The sequence below is a fragment of the Oryza glaberrima genome, chromosome 11 (genome assembly GCF_000147395.1).
Source record: "Oryza glaberrima chromosome 11, OglaRS2, whole genome shotgun sequence".
Taxonomy (NCBI): Eukaryota; Viridiplantae; Streptophyta; class Magnoliopsida; order Poales; family Poaceae; genus Oryza; species Oryza glaberrima.
In genome coordinates this window covers 23837477-23860503 of record NC_068336.1, presented here as the reverse complement: position 1 = coordinate 23860503, position 23027 = coordinate 23837477, and the positions used below count along the sequence as shown (strand labels likewise).

Below are 23027 nucleotides of genomic sequence, written 5' to 3'. Positions count from 1 at the left end.
GACGGAACGGGCGCTACAGCTGCATGGTTGCATGCTCCAACCGCATCCAACCTGTCTTCTGAGTGAATTCCACTACTGAGAGCCGCCGTTCCCCTTGTCCTCCCACTACCGCGAGCCACCCACGATCGAGCCGCCGCCGACCGCCGCTCCCCTCGTCCAGCCGCCGCCGCTGCCATCAAGAAAGAGAGAAAAGAGAGAATATATGGGTGGAGTCACTGACAGGTGGGCCCTACTTAATTTTTTTAATTTTTGATGACTGGGATGCCACGTAGGCGCCACGTCAGCGAAACCACCCTCCAAAACCGCCGAGTCAAATTGCACCGGTTTTAAGAGTTGGGGGGGTCGAGATATCCGGTTTTGTGGTTTAGGGTCACGGATTAGATTCCGGTCACTTTTGAGGGTCACAAAGTGAACTTATTCCTGACAATAAAAACTAGGAATAAGTTCACTTTGACTCCCTTAACTAGTGACTGAATCTGATTCGTATCCCTAACTATTAAAACCGGTGCAATTTGACTCTCTAGGTGGTTTCAGAGAGCGGTTTTGCTTACGTGGTGTCTACATGGCAGTGTTGACCTAGTCTGTGATGTTGACGTGCCGCTTAGGTAGCACTAGAGTCAAAAACATATATGTGGGACCCATTTATCATTCACACGAAAAAAACATATGGGGCCATTGACATGTGGGACCAACATGTCATCCTATATCTCTCTTTCTTCTTCCTCCGCCCTCTCTCTCCCTTCTCTCTTTCTTTCTCTTTATCTCCCTTTCGCTGGCCTTCTACAAGGGCATGAGCTCGAGCTTGTGGTGGCGGCGGGCGAGAGCTGGAGCGGCGGTCGGTGCTCAAGGGTCGGAGCAGTCATCACAGGTGCGCTCGTCGTGGTGGGAGACCCGACGCTTGGAGAGGTCGATGTAGCTCTTGTCGTGGTCGACGTGGAGGACGATGGCGGGCTCCTAGCGGCCGACCTTGATGAGGGAGGGGATGGGGCAGATGCGGTGGTGGGAGAGCTCCGAGTAGAGGATCACGCCCTCTAGGTGACCTCATCGCCTCGCCGGAGCTAGGGTTTTGGAGGAGCGGATTTCGGGGATGGGGGCGGCGGCGGCGGCGGCGAGCGAGAGGGTGAGTGATGCCTCGAGACGAAGCGGCGACGAGGTGGATCTGGGAGGGCGGGTGCTGCCTCGAGGTCTCTGGATCTGGGCTGGTGGAGCTCGGTGCTATGCTGCCAGGTCGCCTTGCCCTCCTGTTGCGCGACACCATTGACGGCGCCACCACCATCGTGGTCCACCGTGACAAGCCACCGCCGCCGCCGCTCCGGCTCCCGCCCACCGCTGTCGCTGCCATGTGTGCGCGCATGATTGAAGGGAGAGAGGAGATAGAGAGAGGGAGGAGGAAGATGGGAGGGAGAGAGGATGACATGTGGGTCCAGCATGTAAGTAGGCCTGCATTTCTTTTGTAAATGACACGTAATACCACGTTGGACGAAGACCAGGTCAATACCACCATGTCAGCGAAACTGCCCTTAAAAACCACGAAGAGAGTCGAATTGGGCCGGTTTTGATAGTTGGGGGGTTCAATATATCCGATATTGCGGTTCAAGGGTACGAATTAGATTCGGTCATTAGTTAAGGGAGACAAAGTGAACTCATTCCTAAAAACTAGGAATAAGACCGAATCTGATTTGTATCCTTGTACGTGGTATTTTAATCCTCAAATATTAAAACCGGTGTAATTAGACTCCCTCGGTGGTTTTGGAGGACAGTGTTGAACTGGTCTTTGTGCCATGTAATGTTGATGTGGCGTTTACATGTCATTACAATTAAAAAATACTAGATGATGATGCCCCACGCTTTTATGCGGAATATATATTAGATATTGGAGAAATGATTAAATGATTTGGATTAAAATATTATAAAAACAACAAATTTAACTGCAAATATACGTATGCTAATTTGAGTTTTATTTGCTATTTTTGTTATAATTTGTAGAAGTTAAATTTTAACTTGCATGTTTATGAAGTGATATATTACATATTGATATATCTTGTTAATTTTTTTCATAGCTATTTAGATGATATGCATTAAACGGGTGGACATCCACTCGAGTGATTAAAATAGTCCCCCTATATTTGCTTCCTGTCTTCCTCTCCTCAAGCTTTGCTCTGCTCTGCCGGTCTGCCCGGTACTGCTTGTTGCCTGGCTGGCCGCTTGATGTTACTGCACGCATCATGCACTGCCTGTTTGCTGCCGCCTGCCGCGTCGTGCATCGGTGCATGCCGCCCCTTGCGGCCTTGCCGGATGCCGGTTGCCTCAGCAGCCTGCAGCCAGCAGCGGAATGCCGAATGCGGATGCCTCCCGAGTCCCGACTCCCGTTTGGTCGCGCCGTTGACTCCGCGCGCGTCGTCCACAGCGATGGCGGCGTCGACGTCGGCGAAGAGTGACGACGTCAGGAGGATCGAGGGGGCGGCGCGGGCGCGGGCGCCGTGCCCCTCGTGCAGAGGCGGTGCTCGAGTGATGCGAGCTGCCGCGGCCGGGGGCGGCGCTTCGTGCGGTGGGCTGTGGCGTGGCGGACACGTGAGGCGGTCGGAGGTCGTCTTCTGCTCCGGCCGCCACCTCGGCGCCGTGTGGAGGCTGCGCGGCTCCGCCCGAATGACATGCGGGAGAGACAGGAGCCACGTAAGTAAAAACCAATCTCAAAACTATACAGGAGTCAAATTACACTGATTTTAATAGTGGAGAAATATTTAATTAAGATATCTGGTACTCCCTCCGTATTTTAATGTATGACGCCGTTGACTTTTCGATCAACGTTTGGCCATTCGTTTTATTCAAAATTTTTGTGAAAATATGAAAATTTTTTGAAAATATGAAAATATTTATGTCATGCTTAAAGAACATTTGATGATGAATTAAGTCACAACAAAATAAATGATAGTTATATAAATTTTTTTGAATAAGACGAATGGTCAAACATTGGATAAAAAGTTAACGGCGACATGCATTAAAATATGGATGTAGTATTATGATTAAGGAATATGAATTAGGTTGCAAGTATATTTGAGGGACTCAAACTGGACTTATTCCGCACCAATATCTGCCACGACTATCTTGTTTCCGTTTCTGACTGGATCTCTTCGTTTTCTACACACTCGTGTATACGTACTCCTCCTCCCTAGTATATGGCCATATTTTGCCCTCGAAGGAATTAGCAACTAAATTAATTGAACTGCTATTTAAATTGGGTCCTACCTGATCGACCCCTCCATGGGAGGTGATGCCAGGCGCCGCCGCAGATATCGTGCTGCCACTGCAAACCCATCGCCGGAGTCGCCGCCGCCGCCGCTTGAGTCAGTGGATCGCCGGTATGCAGATAATCGATCCATCTCTACTGTTCTTTCATATGGGTTGATGATCATTGCGCACGAATTAAACTTATACCCTAAAAGAAATTAATTAGCGTGATACATTGGGGTGTGGTTTTTGTTTTCTTGGGGCATTATAAACGAATTTGTAATCCGTTTTTAAACGCTATATTTGATGCTTTGTTTGGTTCTTTGCCATATTATTTTTTAGTTTATTCACCGGATTATTTAAATAGGCTATTTGTGTCACGCTTCAAAAAGAAATAATTTAATTTGTAATCAAAAGGTCATAACGCCCATAATAGAGTAAATTAATAGGCTATTTCTTTTTTATTACATTTAGGGGAGTTTTTTTAGTAGTCCAGTGAATATCCTCCTGACCTGCCTGATGTGTGGCATAAAAAGATGTATTTCTGCTGCACGCTTTCACCTTATTATGTGTTAATAGCAAGAATTATATTGACCCCGTGAAACTAATCCTTTCTTATTAGGAAAGGGATGTACAGAGAACACAAAATTCTCTTTCTTTCTCTATATGGGAGTGCATTTGTAAATTTACCTCAAAATCTTACACTTCACGCAGAAAACCTGGGCATGCAGAAGCTGGAAGTAAGACTCATGTTCGTCAAAGTGTTCTCTATTCAGAGCGCAAAAGGCAACCTAGACGTGAACGAGGAGGAACACAACCACCAACCTTACTGTAAGTTCCACTATTATTGTTTTCCTTTTTTTTGTTTTAGTTATCTCAATACATATCAAAGGTTAGAAATCTGAGTTATTTTAGTGAAAAATTAATCCATATGAGTATATAACTAATTTTTGCAGTTCCAAATAGATCTATTTTTGCAGTAATTTTCTATCTATCCTTCCATATTCTTGCCAAATCACTCACAAAAATCTCACCATGTCTTTTTTTCTTCTAATTTTCAATAGAGTAATTTCTTTTTCCAAGAAGATTAGAATGCATGTTAACTGAAATTATGAGTTTAAATAGTTCTGAGAACTTTATCACCAATGTCAGCATCTCCTGGCTCCTGTCTTCTTTTTGCGTGATTATTATATAATCATTTATTTTGTCCCATTGTTGGTTTGTCTGTTGTTTTCCTAAGACTCCAATGCTTGTTCTGTTATTCTTATTAGATGATTGATTGACTGCATGACTATATTTGTTGTTCTGACATAGGACTACGAGTGAGCATGATTCTACAACTGTGGAGCCATCAAGACTTAAGGAAGCTTCACCATCACTGTAAGCATCTATTGAGAATGCTTCACTTGTGTTTGGTCGTTGTTGAGCTTGATTGTTTTTGTTTTCTGTAGACTTTTGTGGCTTTAATTCTATTACTCATTATTTAAGTATGTAGGAATAATATTAAAACCAAAGCACTGTTGTCTACTGTAGTATGCCTACTGCACACCAAATTTTGTTTTGTTAACAAACAAAGAACAAGATTTTGTGAGTGTTTGCTTTGATATAATTTGAACAAACTGTGTTTTGGTGACTATATATGGTGATTTTATTTAGGTCGGATGAACTACGTGAACTTGAGGAATACCGCAAGACGCATACCTTTAGCAGCTTTGAAGATGCAATTCATTATGTTCTTTCTGTTCATCCTCGTACTTTTTCTGGGCTTCCAGTAACTGAGGATGACCACCATGATGGTGAAGGTGAATTAATGCTGGCACAAAAACAAACTTTTGTTTTAGCTTCTGAGTATGCAACACCACCTAACAGACATCTCTTTTAGCTTTTGAGCTTACAACACCAGCTCAATCAGTCCCGATACGAGTACCAACTTCTGAAGCTTCCGTGGACGTAGTTCAGAACGGAAATAAGTGGATGGGCGAGGAAGTTATGACGGCATTTGAGAAATATGTAGAGGAAAGGGATTATCTTATGGTCTGTTCAGTTTTGTGTTTTTTTAATTAAGTTTGAATTTCATAATTGATAAAACTATTACTAACACTTGGTGTTTTAGGGCATTGAGTACAAATTGGATGAACTTTGTCATCAATGCCTCAGTGTGAAAAACTACAATCATATCTTTCACCACTTCAACTTCCGTGTGAAGACTAAGACCCCAGGTTCTATTGATTGGACATCCGAGTTATATTTTGCTGAGGTTAAAACAATGTTCAGACATAAAGTTTATTTTTGTTGGCCCTTGGAGCCGAATGAAAACGGTATGAAAATTTTCAGTTATGTTACATATTGATTAGTAACAAATTGATGAAAGCTTTTGCACTGGTTTTATAAATATTCTGTTTTTTTTCTTGTAAGGTCATTGCAATGCATGCAAGAATCAAGGGATGGATGACTTGAAACATCCTGTGATAGGTGCATTTGATAGAGGTGACAACGATACATTGTTTCCCTATATGTACATGGGCGATGATACAACATGTCCTTATTTCTGGTTAAGTGAGTCTGATGATGAGTTTCCAAATAGAGTTTTGGATGATTCAGATGACGATGATATAATTTAGTGATGAGTTTTGATGAAATCAATGGATCATAAAACTTGTAACTTGTAACTCTGTGTTATGGTTGTGAACAGGATTAGATTCTAGTGCCTTCAAAGTATTATTTTATAATGCATTATGTAACACTGGATTGAATTTTTAGTATCTTTGTGTTTCCCTCTGTTATTGATCAACACAAAGCTTCATGTTTATTGTGGTTGTGGGTAGTGATATTTCTGTAATGTTTCTCGATCGGTTTGATATGTATCAGAATTTACACTGTTACTTCCTATATGTTTGGAATCAATGTTAATTTGTTCACCTAGAATTTATTATTGTCGTGACGAGGCAAATGATATAAGATCAATGCATCGATCTCCTTATAATCATGCGTGGCGTGCGGTGTGGTCATGTTGATGCAATAGGTTTTTAGAACAATGCCGACGAAAAACTTTATGTTATTTGTCGAAACTCCTAGGGTCCATTGAATCCAAGACAATGCATGCATTTCTGGTATGGAACAAGTTCACTTTAGGTCCCTCAATTTGTAGTTTGAAATTCAATCCTAAACCAAAATACTAGGTATAGCCCATCTTACAACTTACAATACCATGTCAACTTTGGGTCTCTCGGCAGTATAGTGGTCGGTTTTGGCTGACATGGTGAGTAGGACCCACTTGGGTCCCACATGTTAGTGCCTGCAATGGGAAAGCCGCCGTGGTACTCAAGTGCCTTATGGTCCTCAGGATCCTACTCACATGTGTCCCATTCATCCTACGCGACCAACTCATCGTCGTCCTCGTCCCGCACCCTGCCTCTAGCCGCAACCCTCTCACACTGCATGCGTGATGTATCTGTGCCGCCACTTGCCAAGTTGAGCCCTGTCGGTGCCTGCTTGAGCATGCCACATGCTCACACGAGCGGTGCATGAACAACCGCCACGAACAATACACCAGCGACACCTCCTACTTCCCGCCACCATATGTCTTCCATCCTTTCACTAGAAGACTCAAGACCAAAGGCAAAAGAACCGCATTATTCTTCCTCTTCGACTTTCCCCAATCCACACCCATCTCCACCAACTCAATCATCGTCTCTGGAGGAAAACCCAAATCCGGCTGCCACTCACTGAGCTCCAAAATGCATTACACACATCGGCAATCCTCCCAAATTGAAGGTAAAAATGGATTCTCTATGCAAAGTACTTCGTTTCCCCTCTCCTTCCCCAACGATTCCACTATCGAAATGCCACCAACACAACCTTCAGCCACCACCAGACCGCACGCTGCGTCGCCGCCCCACGCCTTGCTGTGCCTAGATTCTACCACCTTGGGGTCTACAGTGGTCCCCTCAAGCCCCTAGGCCACCGCACCCCCACCTAAACACGCCAGAGCGCCGCCTGCTTCTTCCCATTGCCACCTTGAGGTCCCTAGTGGTCCCCTCTAGCTCCTAGGCTGTCACGCCCTACCTGAACTCGTTGTAACGCCGCCGCCTGCTTCTACCCTCCGCCATGAGGCCTTGCATGGACGGAGGGAAGACGGAGAGGAGTTGAACATGACATGTGGGGCACCACGTGGGTCCTACTCCTCACGTCGACAAAAATCGGCCGCCATACTGCTGAGGGACGAAAGTTGAGACGGTGTTGTGAGTTGGAAGATATGGGCTATAGCTAGTATTTCGGTTTAGGGCAGACTCGATGACAAATTTAAGGGACCTAACATGTACTTATTCATTTTTTTGTATTTCCCAATGCTTTTGTTGGAATTAAAGGGGCTGTTGGTTGTTGACGGTGACGAGGGTGAGCATGGTTTGTGTGGAAGCATGCACATGGGGGGAGGGGGGCGCTGATCCGTGGTCCCGTGCATGCGCGATCAGCTGCCCCCTCTAGTCCTCTCTCCTCCCATGTACTATAATAGATACATACGTATAAACTTTATATATGTGTATGTATAATAATAATAATATATATATATATATGTATATTTTTCTAATATGTACACACTTTTGATGTATTAAAAATATATATACGTATATATTTAGGCCCTGTTTAGATCCATTTGGAATGGCAAATGGCAAAAGTTTTGGTGGTAAAAGTTTTGGTATCGCAAAAGTACTAGTTGGTGTTTAGATGCGTCCTAAACTTTTGCCATTCTAGTACTAAAGTGAGAGAGAAAGAGAGAAGGAGTGGTCCCAAAGTACTTTTTGGCACAATTTGCTACTATGGACTAGCAAATGCCAAATGCTAAATTGCCAAGTTTTGCTACTAGTGTTTAGATTCAAAATGGCAAAAATTGCTTCAAAATGGCAAAACTTTTGCCGTTTTGGAGGATCTAAACAGGGCCTTAGAAAAACTGAAAAAAAGAAAAAAAAACAACACGTAAAATATAAAGTTTATATACGTGTACGTATACAAAGTTTGTATATACATATATTAAAAACGCAAAAAACCGACAAAACCGGAAGAAAAACCGAAAGAAAAAAGATCTGGAAAAAAGCGTCGCACGTGTCGCTCTCCCCGCCCTTGCGCTGCCCCTCCGGCCCTCCCCCTCCGCACGCGTGCCACGTGTCCATCCACGCGAGGGAGGGGGCGCGCGGACGTCCGCCAAATAGCGGTTCTGTGCACACACGGCCACGACGCGGGCTCAGCCCATGTGTTGGTTCTGGGCCGGGTGCACAGCCCATACTTGTGGTCCTCTCGACTGCTCATCGCTGGGCTGAACGACGCCGGAGCCCGGAGGTAGGCTTTGCTACTGTCGAGCCCATGGGCCGTACGGCCGCACGAATATCTGCCAGGATCTCTCCGTCAATTTGTTTCCGTTTCTGACTGGATCTCTCAGTTTTCTACACACACGTTGTATACGTACTACTACTACTCCCTAGTATATTATGGCCATATTTTGCCAAGGAAGGAATTAGTCACTAAATTAATTGAACTGCTATTTAAATTGGGTCCTACCTGATCAACCTCTCCATGGGAGGTGATGCCAGGCGCCGCCGCAGACATCGTGCTGCCCCAGCAAACCCCTCGCCGGAGTCGCCGCCGCCGCCGCCGCCGCTTGAGTCAGTGGATCGCCGGTACGCAGATAATCAATCGATCTCTACTAATCCTTCATATGGATTGATCATTGCGCACGAATTCAACTTATACCCTCAAAGAAATTAGCATGATACATTGGGTGCGGTTTTTTTTCTTGGGGAATTATAAACTTAAAAAAAATATCGAGATTTAGAGGAAAAGACGTCCCTCTAAACATCTTTTATAGAGAAGAAATTGTGAGCGTGTTGGGAAATTATAAACTTCATAGGGTTGTAAATTTAAAACGAATTTGTAACCCGTTTCTAAACACTACTCCCTCTGTTCCCTCTGTTTCATGTTATAAGAGTTTTGACTTTGGTCAAAGTCAAACTACTCTAAGTCTGACTAATTTTATAGAAAAATATAGTAATATTTTTAACCTGAGAAAAATATATTATGAAAATTTATTCAATTATAGATTTAATGAAATTATGCTGGTGTGGTAAATATTACTATTTTTTTCTATATAATTAGTCAAACTTAGAATAGTTTTACTTTGACCAAAGTCAAAACGTCTTGTAACCTGAAAGAAAGGAAGTATATTATATTGGATGTTTGTTTGGTTCTTAGCCATATTCTTTTTTAGTTTATTAACCAGATTATTTAAATAGGTTATTTGTGCCACACTTCAAAAGAAATACTCCCTCTGTCCCAAAATATATATAGAAAATTAGTAATGGACTAGACATCATTTAGTACAAAGAATCTGGTTATATAGGTATATTTTAGGATGGATGTAAGTTTCCTGATGTATTAATCTAAACCAAAGGGAGCCAAATTTGTTTTTTCGAATTTCAATAGCAAAATTGTCATCCGACGAAATTGATAGGCTGATCCGGTATTTGGTGTGTACAGTTTTCCGTTTATTCGATGGGTGCATATGGTACATTTATATATTTTATTATTTTTGTTGGTGAAATTTACCGAAATTGCAGGAGACGAATAGGTCACGAAGTCGCTGGAAATAAACCTCGTGTTCGGCAGAGTGTTCTTTATTCAGATCGCCCCAAGCAATCGCAAGGCAAACGAGGACAAGTACAATCACAAAACAAATCATCGTATGTTTTCAATTAGAAAACTAAACATTTTTCCCTTTTAGCCATTTGCAATATATACCTCCATGATATTTACCAGACATGATCTATTCAGGGTTGAAAAGGATGTTAGTGAGGTGAGCAGTAGTGAACAGCCAAATGACTCGGTCTCTACACTCGATCATTCAACTTATAGGTACTATGAGTGACCCATTTCTTTTACTTTTGTTTTGGCTGATTGATTCATATCAGTAACTTTTTGTTAGCAGTGTTCATCACTAACATCGCAAAAGTAGTTGAAGAAGAGTTTTTGTCAAATAAACTAGTAATCAGTACTCACAATTAACTAGCACTTTGATTGAGTGGTTTTGTGATATTGATTTAGGTTGAACAAGCCTACTTATGATGCTGGCAGCAAGCAGGGCAGCTCAAAAATTGCTGAGGACAAAACCAGAGATGATTCAGATGATGTGTAAGCACGCTTTTACCATTTCTTGGTCTCCATTAGGACCCCTTTGGCTTCTTAATTAAAGTTAAATGTAAATCTTAAGCGCATTAAAAATGTTAACAAGCCTCAGATTAAGCACTAAAAACTTACATGAACCTACATGGATAAATATTGAAAAGCAAGCAAGAGTCGCGCATAAAGTCCTATTGTCATTTTATTGAACACTGATGGATCACTGCTGGCTGTTACTGCTCACGTAGCTTACACGTATATCTTTGCATTATTTTCGCGCTAGAGAAATGAATTCACATTCTCAGTATTGATACCCTATAGTTGTTGCTTTAGGATTTAAATTTTTTATCAATACTTATCACTTTGGACCACCTTTTTGTCACATCTATCATTTCCAATTCAAAATTTTCTTCATCCTACCCCCAACTACCTTCTCACTTCCATTCATGTACTATTTAATAGGGGGTACTATGGTCATTTTTTCTAAACCTTAAACTCTACCAAACAACCTAAAATGATAATAATTTTGGGACGGAGTTAATACTCCCTAATAAATTTTCCATTTGCCTTCGTAACCTAGGTATTATTCCCTTTGATTTTTAATAGGTAACACCGTTAACTTTTAGACATCCGTTTGTTATTATAAAAAGACGCAGTTATCATTTATTTTGTTGTTGACTTGTATTTTTTTTACATATTTACATACAAATTTTCAACAAGACAAATGATCAAACGTGTACCCCGAGGGAGTACTAATTAATGGGTTGCTTTTAAGTTTTAACCATATGAGCTTGGTTTTATTATATTCAGGGAGGAGTGTCTGCGGAAGCTAAAGGAATACTACTCAAAGGGCCATATCCATAGCAGCATCGATGATGCTTGTAATGAAGTTTTAGCTTATGAGCATGCTACTTTAACCGCCCTAGCTCTTGAGTGGGGCATGGAACCCCCAGAGGATCCCTTCCGGCAGCAGAATTCATCGGTGGATGATCAAGAAGAACTACATCAACAGGCTCTGTCTCAGCAAAATTTGCAAATTCATCGACTTCCAAGGTAAATCAAGTTTCTAATCTTGATACCGAAAGTGTCCTAATTAATAATAACCTAATCTCTGATAGTTAAATTCATTTGTAAATGAAGGCATGAAGTTTCCTTGGAAGAAATTGCTGATAATGGGAAAAAATGGATGGGTGAGGAGGTGATGGTGGCTTTCAAAAATTATATTGAAGGAAAACCTGACCTTGCGGTTCGTATAACTGTGTATTTCCTCATGCATAATGTTCAAATTCCAAATATGGTTATTTACTTACTGAGTATTGTTTTCTTCCAGGGACATGAATATCGCCTTGAACTTCAACACCAGTGTTTCAATGTAGAGAGTATTACGAAAATTTCCACCATTATAACTTTAATGTCAAGATGAAGAAGTATGATTCAGATGATTGGAACGAGACAATATATTTTGCTGAAGTAAAGATGATATTCAGGAGGAAGTATTATTTTTGCTGTCCACTGGAGGCACCAGAGAACGGTATTGATTATTGTCAAATAAATCAACATATTACAGCATGCACTCCCTCTATTTCACATTACAAGACATTATTTTTTCTAAATCCAAACATTGATAAGTTTGACAATGTTAATATAAAAACATAGCAACATCTACAATATCAAATTAGTTTAATCTAGCATTGAATATATTTTGATATTGTATTTGTTTTGTGCTGAAAATATTGCTACCATTTTTCTATAATAAACTTAAAAAGTTAAAGAAGTTTGACGTAGAAAATGAAACGGAGGGAGTATCCATATATGAGGTTCTCTCATGCAATTTGCCTGGTTATTTTTCTATCAGGTCACTGTTATGCATGCAGAAACCAAGGAATGGATGAACTGAGGCATCCGGCTACAGGTGGATTTGAGATAGGCTCACCTGACACTGCATTTCCTTACATGTATACCAGTGATTGAGCTGTTGTTAATCCAAAGATGTGTGTATCAATGATGATTGGGAGGTTATCAATTACTTCCTCCGTTTCACAATGTGAGACCTTTTAGCATTGCCCACATTCATATAGATGCTAACGAATATATAAATATATATATGTCTAGATTCGTTAGCATTTATATAAATGTGGGTAATGCTAAAAAGTCTTACATTATGAAACGGAGGGAGTAGATTATTATGGATGCTGACGTTATGAGTTTTATCAATTAATTTGTTTTGAGCAGTACAATAATTTTGTTTGTTTGTTGTAATACTGTAAGTCTGAAATATTGTGCATGGCTGAATATCCAACTATTTCCTTCGGGCTATCTTTGGGTTCAGGTTGCAAAAGCACCTGCACTGCAGATTCAACCCATGGGCCGGAATGTTTACTAGCAGCCCATCTCTACGTTGGGCTGTGTCGGAGGCCTGCTTAGCACATGAAGAACGCAAATGACTGCACTAATGTTTCTCTCTTCAAGAAGCACTTCATATTTTTCGGTCACATTATTTGCAAAATAAATTGAGTTGGTATCATGGATAAATACATGGACACTTTTTCTGAATGGAAGATTTATGGATTTTGCAGATGCAATCGTTCTGTTTGATGTCATTCGATCAACGGAAAGACATGTAACACAACGGATAGTTTCCTGACCAAGCCTGAATATTATTGCAGAGGATCTTTCTCTCAATTATATGCTTAGCTTCTCTCTCGAGCACTGCTACTTAACCTATGCCCCAAAATAAGTCCATTTTTCATCCATCACATCCATACCAATACAAACATCAAAAAACTAAAATACCCATACTTTATCAAATCTCAATACTACCATTCCTCACTTTATCTACTCTCAATGTGATTATTCTCTGCTTTCCCAAATTTCAATGTAATGATTATTACTAAAAATAAATTTATTTTAGGATAAATTGGATGAGCCAAAAATAAACTTAATATGAGACAGAGGGAGTAATTAATTTGAGTATGAACTAAAGACTATGACTCAGAAAATATTTTAGATAATGGAAGCTTTTATTGAACTCTGATACAATTATTCTGAGAACACTTTTGGCCTCTGCATAACTAAAATGCATACAACCGAACATACAAAACCACACTTAAAAGGATAAAAGAATGACATGGAGTATTGAGAACTATTAATCCAATGACTAAATTGCCACCCATGAACAACTCCTTGGCCATCTCCTCCAAAATCACATAGTATTAAGAGCCACCAATTCTAAGACTAAATTACCAACCATATCCCTGAGTAAAAAAATTCCTTGACCACCTTCTCCAAATGTTGACATGCTGCAACCACCATATTCCGCAAATCTGGCTTCTGTAGGATAGCCCATGTACTCAGTCGTGCAAATATCTCATAGTTTCAGAAGTATACTTTTCAACTTAATAAGGAGCAAATTCTGAACTAAAAAAAACCAATTCTTTTTTTTTTCCGGTCCTCTACAAAGCTTCTAAAAGAGAGTCCTTTGTCCATCATGCATGTCCATAATGCAAGCAAGCAGCAGGCAGCTGTTTAGATACCTTGCCCAATGCTGCAAGCCAGTCGTCCAACGGGAAAGCACAAGCAACTTGCAAGTACTACTACACATGAACATGGCCTTGAAATGAAAAGGTATAGCTTGGAGCCCAAAAAGAAGTGTCTTTTTCCCCTCATTGTTACTCCCCATTTCAATCTACTTATAGTTCTAGATTTATCCTAAATCAAACATTTGTATATCCAACCATCAATTTCTAAAAATCTATACAGTTTGACACCATAATATTTATGTCTTTTTAATTCACCATGGGAAATATTCTCACAAGATATAAATCACATGATGTTAAACAACATGAACTTTTAAAAATCGATGGTGTATATGTTTGACTTATTATAAAACTAAAACAACAAAGTATTTTTAAACGGGGGATTTGTTTATATATGTAAATGTAACATAGAGAAGTTGTTGACAACATTTTCTAAAGTTGCACAGCTGTCTCACCTTCACAGTCCCAGTGGCTGTGGGTAGCTTGGTAATTGGGAATTTGGGCACATCATCTCTTCACAACTAAACCACTGTTCTGGAGAATTCCAAGGCAAATACCTTTTGAAAAGAATATGCAGATCTCATGACCTAATGATGCAGGGTTATCCTAATCCCTGATCCAGTGGCATGGATCCCAAGGACAAATGCTGAATATAGATGACAAGATAAACTAAGCAGATCTAACCAATTCATACACATTATTTTACTGGAGTAGTACATACTCTACCACACAATGGTTTGCCCCACTCCTTGCTTCCTACTGACAGTAAAAGCACTGATCAGTTCACTGAAATGTGCAGTAGCAGGTTGATAGATTAAATTTTACTGAAAGACCAGTCAGATTCCATATGAAAAAAAAAACCCAAATTTAACCAAAGTTTGTTTTCAAAATTGCTGGACCACAAGACCAGGTGTAAACTGTAAAGTGTAGGAAGATCATTATGAAGTTTGTTTGGCTTTGACTCCAAGCCTGCAGCCATACATACACAAACCCTGACATTGTGCACACACATTCAGAAACAGGTGAACTGTTCAGACTTTCAGACTGATCAACTCTACAGTAGCCATGCATGCAGATTGCAAACAGGGAGCACTGTGTTTGTTCAGTAACCCACATGGGGGGCTTCATGCCTGTTGCAAAGCTTGTCCTTGACATGTCTCCTTCCAAAAACTCATATTTTTCAACCTTGTATGTCATTTTGACATTTACACCATAGTACAGAAGAACTAGTAGTAGTAACAAGCAGTACTAGCAATGACAGAATACTTGGTACATTATCTCTCTATTTTCTCTCTTTCATTAATGGTGCTACCACTGCTTTTCTTCTGAAGTACCAACAGTGCAAGAAGATATATAGAAGCTGTGCCGTATCCAATGTATTCTTCACACCTAGTTAGTATTTTTTCCTCTCATCAATAAGTAATCGCCATGTAAGGCTGAGTTGTGGCAACTTTCTCGTTCTTCGTGAGCACACTTTTTAAATTATTGTACAAAAGTTCTCTATGTAAAAATTTCTTTAAAAAAATTAAATAAATCTATTTTCAAGTTTATAGTACTTAATACTCGACTAATCACACACTAATAGCCTGTCTTGTTTCGCGTGCCGTTGAGCCCAACCGCCCTAACGAACTTAGCCAAGCATCATATAAAAAACACATGATGTTTGGCAGTTGATTCTTCTGAAAGATTAAGTCTAATCATTGTTAAAATGGCAGAAATGGATTAAGGGGCTTTTCAGAAGAAATATAAATATCAACAACCGATATTGTTCTATTTTAAAATTTATATGGATGCATTAATAATTGCATGGTTAAGTAGATATACCAAAGAACAGGAAGTACGGGAGTAGCATGCACGTACTGGGTATCCAATGCAATTGGGATGATAAGATAGGGGTAGTTAGTTCATGCATAGTTTGGTCTATCTAGATCAGTTGAAATCTTGTCTGTATTAGGATTCAGATTAGGGATCACAAATTTTTAATAGTTGGCATCCACTAACTTGCAAAACCCAACACAACCTTCAACAGGAGATGCAATCTAAACCTTGCTTTTATATTTTATTAGTAACATTATGACTTCTTTATTGGTTCCAATCAGATTGTTAGGTATAAGTCAGAGCAATTAACCTGCTAAACGTGGACGGCAATGGTGCAAGATGTTAAACCGAAATGCTTAAAATAAAGATGGTGTTTAAGGGTATTCTCTTTCAAAAAGAGCCAGGGGAACTGTACTTTTGGATGATTGCAACAACTATGAATACAAACATATATCCTCCTATGGATGATTGCTCTGTATGACAGGACTTGCTACCAGAACCTAGTTCTTATCCAAGAACCGATTAACAACCATGTGTTCATTATCTAAAGCTTTAAATTGCATTTAACTTGCAATTGCAGAGAAGCTGAAAATTTGTGGCACTGTATTTTGGGCTCCCTTCTGTATTTTGTTTTGGTGATTGAGAAGTTGTATTTACCTACCCCAACCACCAACAATGACTTGACAAGATGATGTCTGAATCATCGGATCTTTTCTCGAAAAGGGAGAACTTTGAGGAGGAAGATTCTCTTCTCTTGTGTCTTTCTGCATTTCTCTTGTCATGCAAAATGTGCTTCCTACTAGTATGATGCACTGCATCCAAAGCTTATCAAATGACATATACATTGCAGTTGGCCTCTTGCTAACTGCTATGCAGGAAATGAATGTTTTTTTGTAAAAAAAAAGACAAATATCAGAGACTTCCAGTGGCAATTCTGTTCAATGAGTATATAAACTGGACTGTATCCTTCATGTAAGAAGGAGGAACTCTGCAAATTGCAGTTTGGCTTTGTATGTACATTTGTAAAAAAATGCTTTACATCTATGTAAGACTTCAGTTTGGTGCTTTCATCTCATTGGTACTGCCCCTACAATTTACTGAAGTTTGGATCTATTTGCAGTTGTGCAGTGTATTCCGCAGTCAAATTCTGGGACCATCTACTCGTATCACTTGTCAATGGAGTACACAAAGCAAAGATACTTTATCCTAGAAGTATACCCGGATTTTCTATGGCACTTCAGTATGAGCTACAGCTCTAGAATAATAGAAGTATAAGTTTCTAAGACATATTTTTTTTAACAAATGATAATGCTACTATGTAAAGCCATCAGGTAATAAAATCAAGCATTTCATGTTTACTGAAAAGTACAGAATGCATGTTTTGAAAAAGATACACATTTATTCATGGTGGGAATAGATTCAAAATAGTTATTAACAAATATATGAAATCAATTATGAGGTTAAATAGTAGCAGCAGTAAAAAGTAGTATGGCCTACTCTCTCTCTCACACACATATCACTACAGTGACACTGAATCTCTTCTTACTCTTTACTGCAGAAATCACTTTAATTTCAGAATCATGTTATTTACATTTCATTGGTGATGGCATAAGACAAAAATCATATTTTCCTAATCCCATACCGTTTCATTATTATGTACCTAATATTTCAAATACAAAATTGACCTTTTTGAACCATTCACTACCAACCTTCTTTTAAACCTAAGCAAAGTCATCAATACCAACACTATCTACTCCAGCAAATCAGAAAGTTAGTACCATCTTTCTTACCCAAACTCCTGAAAATCCGTTGCAAGTGTCACCGCTTTTCATCATCAGCCAAATCTAGAACAAGCAAAGAACACACCTCCATAATAAAAAACAGAAAACTACCACTACCAGTGTAGTACTACTCAAATCCAGCAGACAGCACAACAAATGCAGTGCCAGAGAATTTTTCACCAAAAAGCTGGCAAAACTTCTCATTTCTCTCCCCCACCACAGACAATCCGGCCACCACCACCACCTCTCCCCCCTCCATTTTCGCTCATACTTCGTTTTCTATCCAGTGGTGGGGTTCCTGGATTTTCTAAAGCCATCACCACCTAACTGTCTTCTTTACCTGGACTTGCCATGCAGATGCAAATTGGGCAATTGCTAGTAGTATTCTACTGCCATAGTGCCACATGCTCTGCCTCACACACACACACTCTCTCTATCTATCTCTTTCTCTTTCTTGGAGCTTGAGCTGTGCATTGATGGACACCTTGCTCCTCTGAATTGTTTTCCAGTGTGTGATGATCTTGGAAAGATCACTTTTTGAGGCTTTCCAGTGTGTTGTGTAGTGCTTTAGTGCTTGTGTGCTGGTGTATAGCTTTGCTTGTGTTGTGTTGTGCCAACCTTGAGTTGAATAAAGCTTGGGGCTTTAGAGTTTGCTCTTCTTTTTCACATCCAAGGTGCTGCATATGTTCAGGCTCTGGGCTTTTGGACTCTAGTAATTGCTGGTTGCTACCTCAACTTTCGGCATCAAGATCCAAGAAAGATCAGTAGCCAAAAAAAAAAAAGTCTTGAGCTGCAATCATTTGGATTTGGATTGTGGAGATTCTCTTGTAGCTTACTCCTTCTCCCCTTACTGTTCTTGCTCTGGCATTTGGATCAAAGAGTACACTGTTTCTCAAGGGAGAAGGACAAGCTCAGGAAGCAGCAGGCTCTCCTCAAGGTAACATGCTGAATCCAATTGCTGAATTTTCTTGGATTTCTTTCTTTCAGGTCAATGAGGTGCTAACATATATTTTTCTCTCTCTTTGTTTGGGCAGGAGTTGTTTTGGAAGAAGAGATTAAGGTCAAAGAGGAGCTCAACAATCATAAGGTATTAATGGAGATGTTCGTTACTGCTCTTGTTAGGATTACGATTACCTGTTCAGATTCCGTTTTGAAGCACACCATTGATGTCTCCCTGCTCTGCATGCGGCTAATCATTGCAAAGTGTTTGGAATCGATTCCTTTCAGCTATGATCATTCTTTTCTTGATGTGAGTTGTTTGAGATTCCACTTCACAGCCATGCTGATAATTGGTGTCTTTCTTCAGTTCAAGTGGTGAGGAAAAAAGCAGATGAAGCTCTGCACAGGCAGGTTCAGAGGCTTCTTCTGCTTGAATCATCTCCTCCTCTGAAGAAGAACATCTCTTCTTTTCTTTGCATGGAGGAGGCAGCAATGGAGGGACATGTTATTGTTCCACTGGAAAAGTTGAGCTTGGAGCTCAACAATAGTGGAATCATGCTCAACCATGACAAGGACATTTCAGCTCTCCAAGGTTTGCACAATACATCACTTTCTTCAATATTCAGTACTAAATGTGTCGGTGCATGCAGAAATTGAGGCAGATAGTGACATAATCTTTTGATTTGATTTTGTTTCAGAGGAGATTTCAGCTCTAAGATCAAGGCAGAGACATCTTGACCACAGAAGACAGGAGGCACTGGACAAGCTCATAGACCTGAAAGGTACTGTTCATAATACTAGATAGCATTTGGTTTTCTCCCCTGTGTAGAACTAGTTCTTGCTTGTTCATGGAGCTCAGTTTGGCCGAAATTTCAGGAAGTATCAGGGTTTTCTGCCGGGTCCGGCCATCGATTTCGACCAACAACAACTTCATGACCAAATCGCCGGTTACCGTCGAAAACGAGAAGATCGTGGTTCGAGCAGTGGGGATCAAGAAAGAGTTCAGTGTTGACAGGGTGTTTGATCAGGAGTCAACGCAAGGTATCTTACTCTTACTTACTATCTTGTCACTGAACACTGCTATCATTTTCACTTGTCTTCTTCTGAGAGGGTAACTCGTTTCACTTCTTGTTCATAATTCAGAGGATGTTTTCCAAGAAGTGAAGCCAATTCTCAGATCTGCACTTGATGGGCACAATGTCTGTATTCTTGCTTATGGTCAAACTGGGACAGGAAAGACCTACACAATGGTAGGTTGGTACAGTTCTGGTTACATTTGATATAAATTCATCAGAAAATAAATCTGTCTTGGTTTTCAAAAAAAAAAAAAAAAACTGTACTTCATCTTACTTACTGGGAACTTCTTGCAGGAAGGAAATAATGGTAAGCTCGGTATCGTCCCCCGAGCGATTCAAGAACTGTTTTCTCATGCTTCTCAAGATAGTTCATCCACATATTCCTTCTCCATAAGCATGCTTGAGGTCTACATGGGGACTGTCAGGGACTTATTGACACCAAGGCAGCCTCTCTTCAGGTCCACAGAGTGCAACACATCGTCGTAAGATTGCAAATTCACCTGTAAATTACTAATCAATACAATCAATTCATGAACTGAAAATGCATTCATGTTTTTACTGTGTATTTTCAGAATCATCAGCATACTAGCAACTAAAAGTGGAGCTGTAGAAGTTGAGGGTCTAACAGATGTTGCAATTCAAGACCTCAAGAAGGCCAACCAGTGGTACTGCAGAGGACGGCGTGCACGGTCGACGTCTTGGACAAATGTTAACGATGTTTCGAGTCGATCGCACTGGTGGGTTGATGAACTGTTCAATCACAAATTTTCAGTTACTGCAGTGTGGTAGCTTGGACAGTACCCAATTTTATGTGCCTTAGCTCTGTTTGTGTGTAGCTTGACAAGAATTACCATAAAGAGAAGTAGTGGAGGTGCCACTGAAGAATGCAGCAAGCTATGGCTCGTTGATCTTGGTGGAAGCGAGCGGCTGCTGAAGACCGGTGCATCTGGGTTGACAATGGATGAGGGTAAGGCCATAAACCTCTCTCTGTCAGCCCTCGGTGATGTCATCGCGGCACTTAGGCGAAAGAGAAGTCATGTTCCTTACAGGTAAACAGCCCAAGTATCTAGTTTCATTGTCAGATAAATTACGTTCAGACTTTCAGTTACATTTATGGTTTCAGTACTTTCTGTTTACCTTGTTTCTCAATCTCTGCAGAAACAGTAAGCTTACCCAGATTCTCAGTGATTCGCTCGGTAAGGATTATTTTTTTTCTGAATAATTCGAAGTATCAAAGTTCTTTTGGATAATATTTTATACTGGTGAATTTCTGAATTAACAGGTGATGGGTCAAAGGTTCTGATGGTAGTACATATCAGCCCTTCTGATGATGATATTGGTGAAACAGTCTGTTCACTGAGCTTTGCGAAAAGAGCCCGGTCAATCGAGTCCAGCAAAGAACTTTCAGAAGTAAGTAATGGAGATTTAATGTGCAATTGTCTTCACCTCGAGGAAATGTGTTTTTCCTGATACGTAAAGATGCACCTTTTTCATGATTCAGGACATAAAGAAGCTGAAGCAGAAGCGGATCGCAGAGCTTGACAAGGAAATATACGATGCCGAGCAAGAGCTCAAGGATCTCAATGAACAGATAAAGAGAGCTGAAACCTCACTTGAAGAGAGGAAGAAGCTCTCTTCATCTGTCTGTCAGGCTCTCAGTGATGAGAAGGGGTCACCAAGAAGCACTCTAGTGGTAGTAGGCCACATTGATTCTGCAGAGAGCCCCCAAGCAATTGAGAAAACAAAGAGCAGAGCATCCCATGGATCAGTTCCTCACTTCATGTCCCCAACAGTTTGCAGCAGGCAAAGACATAGTTCAGCAAGCCACTCTGCTACTAAAACAAGGCTGACAAAATCAGTGAACAGGTATCCTGCAGCTGAGCTCAGTGGGAGCCATTCCTTCAGCTACTCAAGCTGCAAGAATGCAGCCAAGGCTAGGTCAGTGGCATTCTCATCTAGCATGCCCAAGATAAAGTGTTTGCCACTCAAGTCTGATCAGATCAACATGAGCAACAACAGCATCGATTCGACGGCGGCGTCAGCGCCTCGAAGGAGGGAGAGCTTCATTTCTAGACCAGCTCAGAGAGCTCCCTTGCATCAGCACAGGAGAAGGATGTCTAGCCTGACATAATATTACAGAAATACTGATTGAACAGTTATGTTTTTAACACCCTGTTTAGTGGTGATGAAATGTTTATGAAATATGTTTTTGGTTTTGTGGGTGCTTGATGGTTTACTTGTTACCGGCGTAGTTCTTAACTTCTGTAACTAATTCAGGGCCTTCCTTCGTTGTTTTTGGTTTGGAATGGAAGGGCAAAAGGGTGTGGGGGTTCATGTTAAGTATAACTGTAATGGGTTTAACTGATGCTTTTGATTGATCTCTGACTATGTAATCTTGACAAAAGAAAAGAAAAACTATACACATCAAGAATTAATAAGGTATTGTGGCATTACTTTCATCAATTTGATCTACAAATACTTCCTCCGTTTCATATTATAAAACTTTCTAGCATTGCCCACATTCATATATATGTTAATGAATCTAGACATATGTGTGTGCCTAGATTCATTAACATCTTATGAATGTGGGTAATGCTATAAAGTCTTATAACCTGAAACGGAGGTAGTACATGCTAAGACAAAATCTTGCATTGTTTCTCCTTAAAATAGAAATGTTTAACCAAATGTACATGGCTGCTGTAAGAAAAATAGATTTTCGTACTTACCATGGAAGACATATTCTGGAGATCATGCCTGAAATTTTCTTAATTGTTGGCATCATGGTGTATTGTATATGACTATTTGTTCGATACTTCGATAAGTAACTTCAAGTTTCTGAAACTGAAATAAGGAGTTAAATTAACTGTCATAAGCAGATGAAATGAGGTAAAATGGAATATATGGTAACAAGTTTGAATGTAAGTCAATCATAAAATCCATCCTGACCATGAAGGCTCAGCCTATTCTCTCTCTTATTTTCTTGACCAGAAACGCTCAACCTGCTGTTAACAGAAAATACACAACCTTAGTAGTAGTTAGCAACATTCACAATCAATTAGCTGATGTTTATGTTGAACTTTCAGAGTCTAGAAAATACATGAAGCTTAGAATTAAAATTATTAAAACAAAGACAGATAACCCACTAAGCCAATTTCATTAGCATTGTTCTGTGCGCTCATATCACTGGATTAAGAGATAAAAGTTTTTATATGTCACTTATCCAATTGTCCTGATAAGGAAGATCATGTTTGTTGCTCTTACTGCATCATGCAAGATTCTAACAGAGGCTTTGAACATTGACAGAGTGGTAGTATTGTAACAAGATACATGTGTTCTAATGATGTTACTGAACAGCTAACAGTGATGTCTTAATACTTTAACTAACTGAATACAAAAAAAAAAATCATGCCAATTCTTTTTCTCTAAACTGCAAACTGAGAACTCAACCTACTTTTTTTGTTCAGATCTGAATATTCTGAAAG

General features: G+C 40.2%; 2 protein-coding genes and 1 pseudogene across 2 annotated transcripts; all 3 read left to right on the top strand.

The window, feature by feature from the left end:
* Positions 1-3252: 3252 nt before the first annotated feature.
* On the top strand, positions 3253-5997 carry LOC127755636 (uncharacterized). The gene is made up of 7 exons (XM_052281325.1): positions 3253-3359; positions 3943-4059; positions 4543-4608; positions 4885-5030; positions 5111-5262; positions 5342-5546; positions 5644-5997. The coding sequence occupies exons 1-7, from the start codon at positions 3262-3264 to the stop codon at positions 5847-5849; spliced, it is 990 nt and encodes a 329-aa protein (XP_052137285.1). The 5' UTR covers positions 3253-3261; the 3' UTR covers positions 5850-5997.
* Positions 5998-8796: 2799 nt separating this feature from the next.
* LOC127755838 (uncharacterized) lies at positions 8797-12366 on the top strand (annotated as a pseudogene).
* A 5507-nt stretch (positions 12367-17873) lies between these two features.
* Positions 17874-21985, top strand: LOC127755354 (kinesin-like protein KIN-14O). The gene is made up of 12 exons (XM_052281009.1): positions 17874-18467; positions 18565-18617; positions 18837-19061; positions 19168-19251; positions 19346-19510; positions 19613-19719; positions 19840-20027; positions 20118-20282; positions 20382-20594; positions 20704-20741; positions 20828-20955; positions 21047-21985. Exons 3-12 carry the CDS (start codon positions 18947-18949, stop codon positions 21674-21676), a joined length of 1833 nt encoding a protein of 610 aa, XP_052136969.1. The 5' UTR covers positions 17874-18467; positions 18565-18617; positions 18837-18946; the 3' UTR covers positions 21677-21985.
* Positions 21986-23027: the final 1042 nt, after the last annotated feature.

Excerpts from the sequence above, each read along its gene's own strand:
- LOC127755354 (XM_052281009.1), top strand. The coding sequence starts at position 18,947 with ATGGAGGAGGCAGCAATGGAGGGACATGTTATTGTTCCACTGGAAAAG. Across the intron at positions 19,720-19,839 it reads CAGGAAAGACCTACACAATG|GAAGGAAATAATGGTAAGCT; the intron begins GTAGGTTGGTAC and ends AACTTCTTGCAG. Across the intron at positions 20,028-20,117 it reads ACAGAGTGCAACACATCGTC|AATCATCAGCATACTAGCAA; the intron begins GTAAGATTGCAA and ends GTGTATTTTCAG.
- LOC127755636 (XM_052281325.1), top strand. The coding sequence starts at position 3,262 with ATGGGAGGTGATGCCAGGCGCCGCCGCAGATATCGTGCTGCCACTGCA. Across the intron at positions 4,060-4,542 it reads ACACAACCACCAACCTTACT|GACTACGAGTGAGCATGATT; the intron begins GTAAGTTCCACT and ends GTTCTGACATAG. Across the intron at positions 5,263-5,341 it reads AGGAAAGGGATTATCTTATG|GGCATTGAGTACAAATTGGA; the intron begins GTCTGTTCAGTT and ends TTGGTGTTTTAG.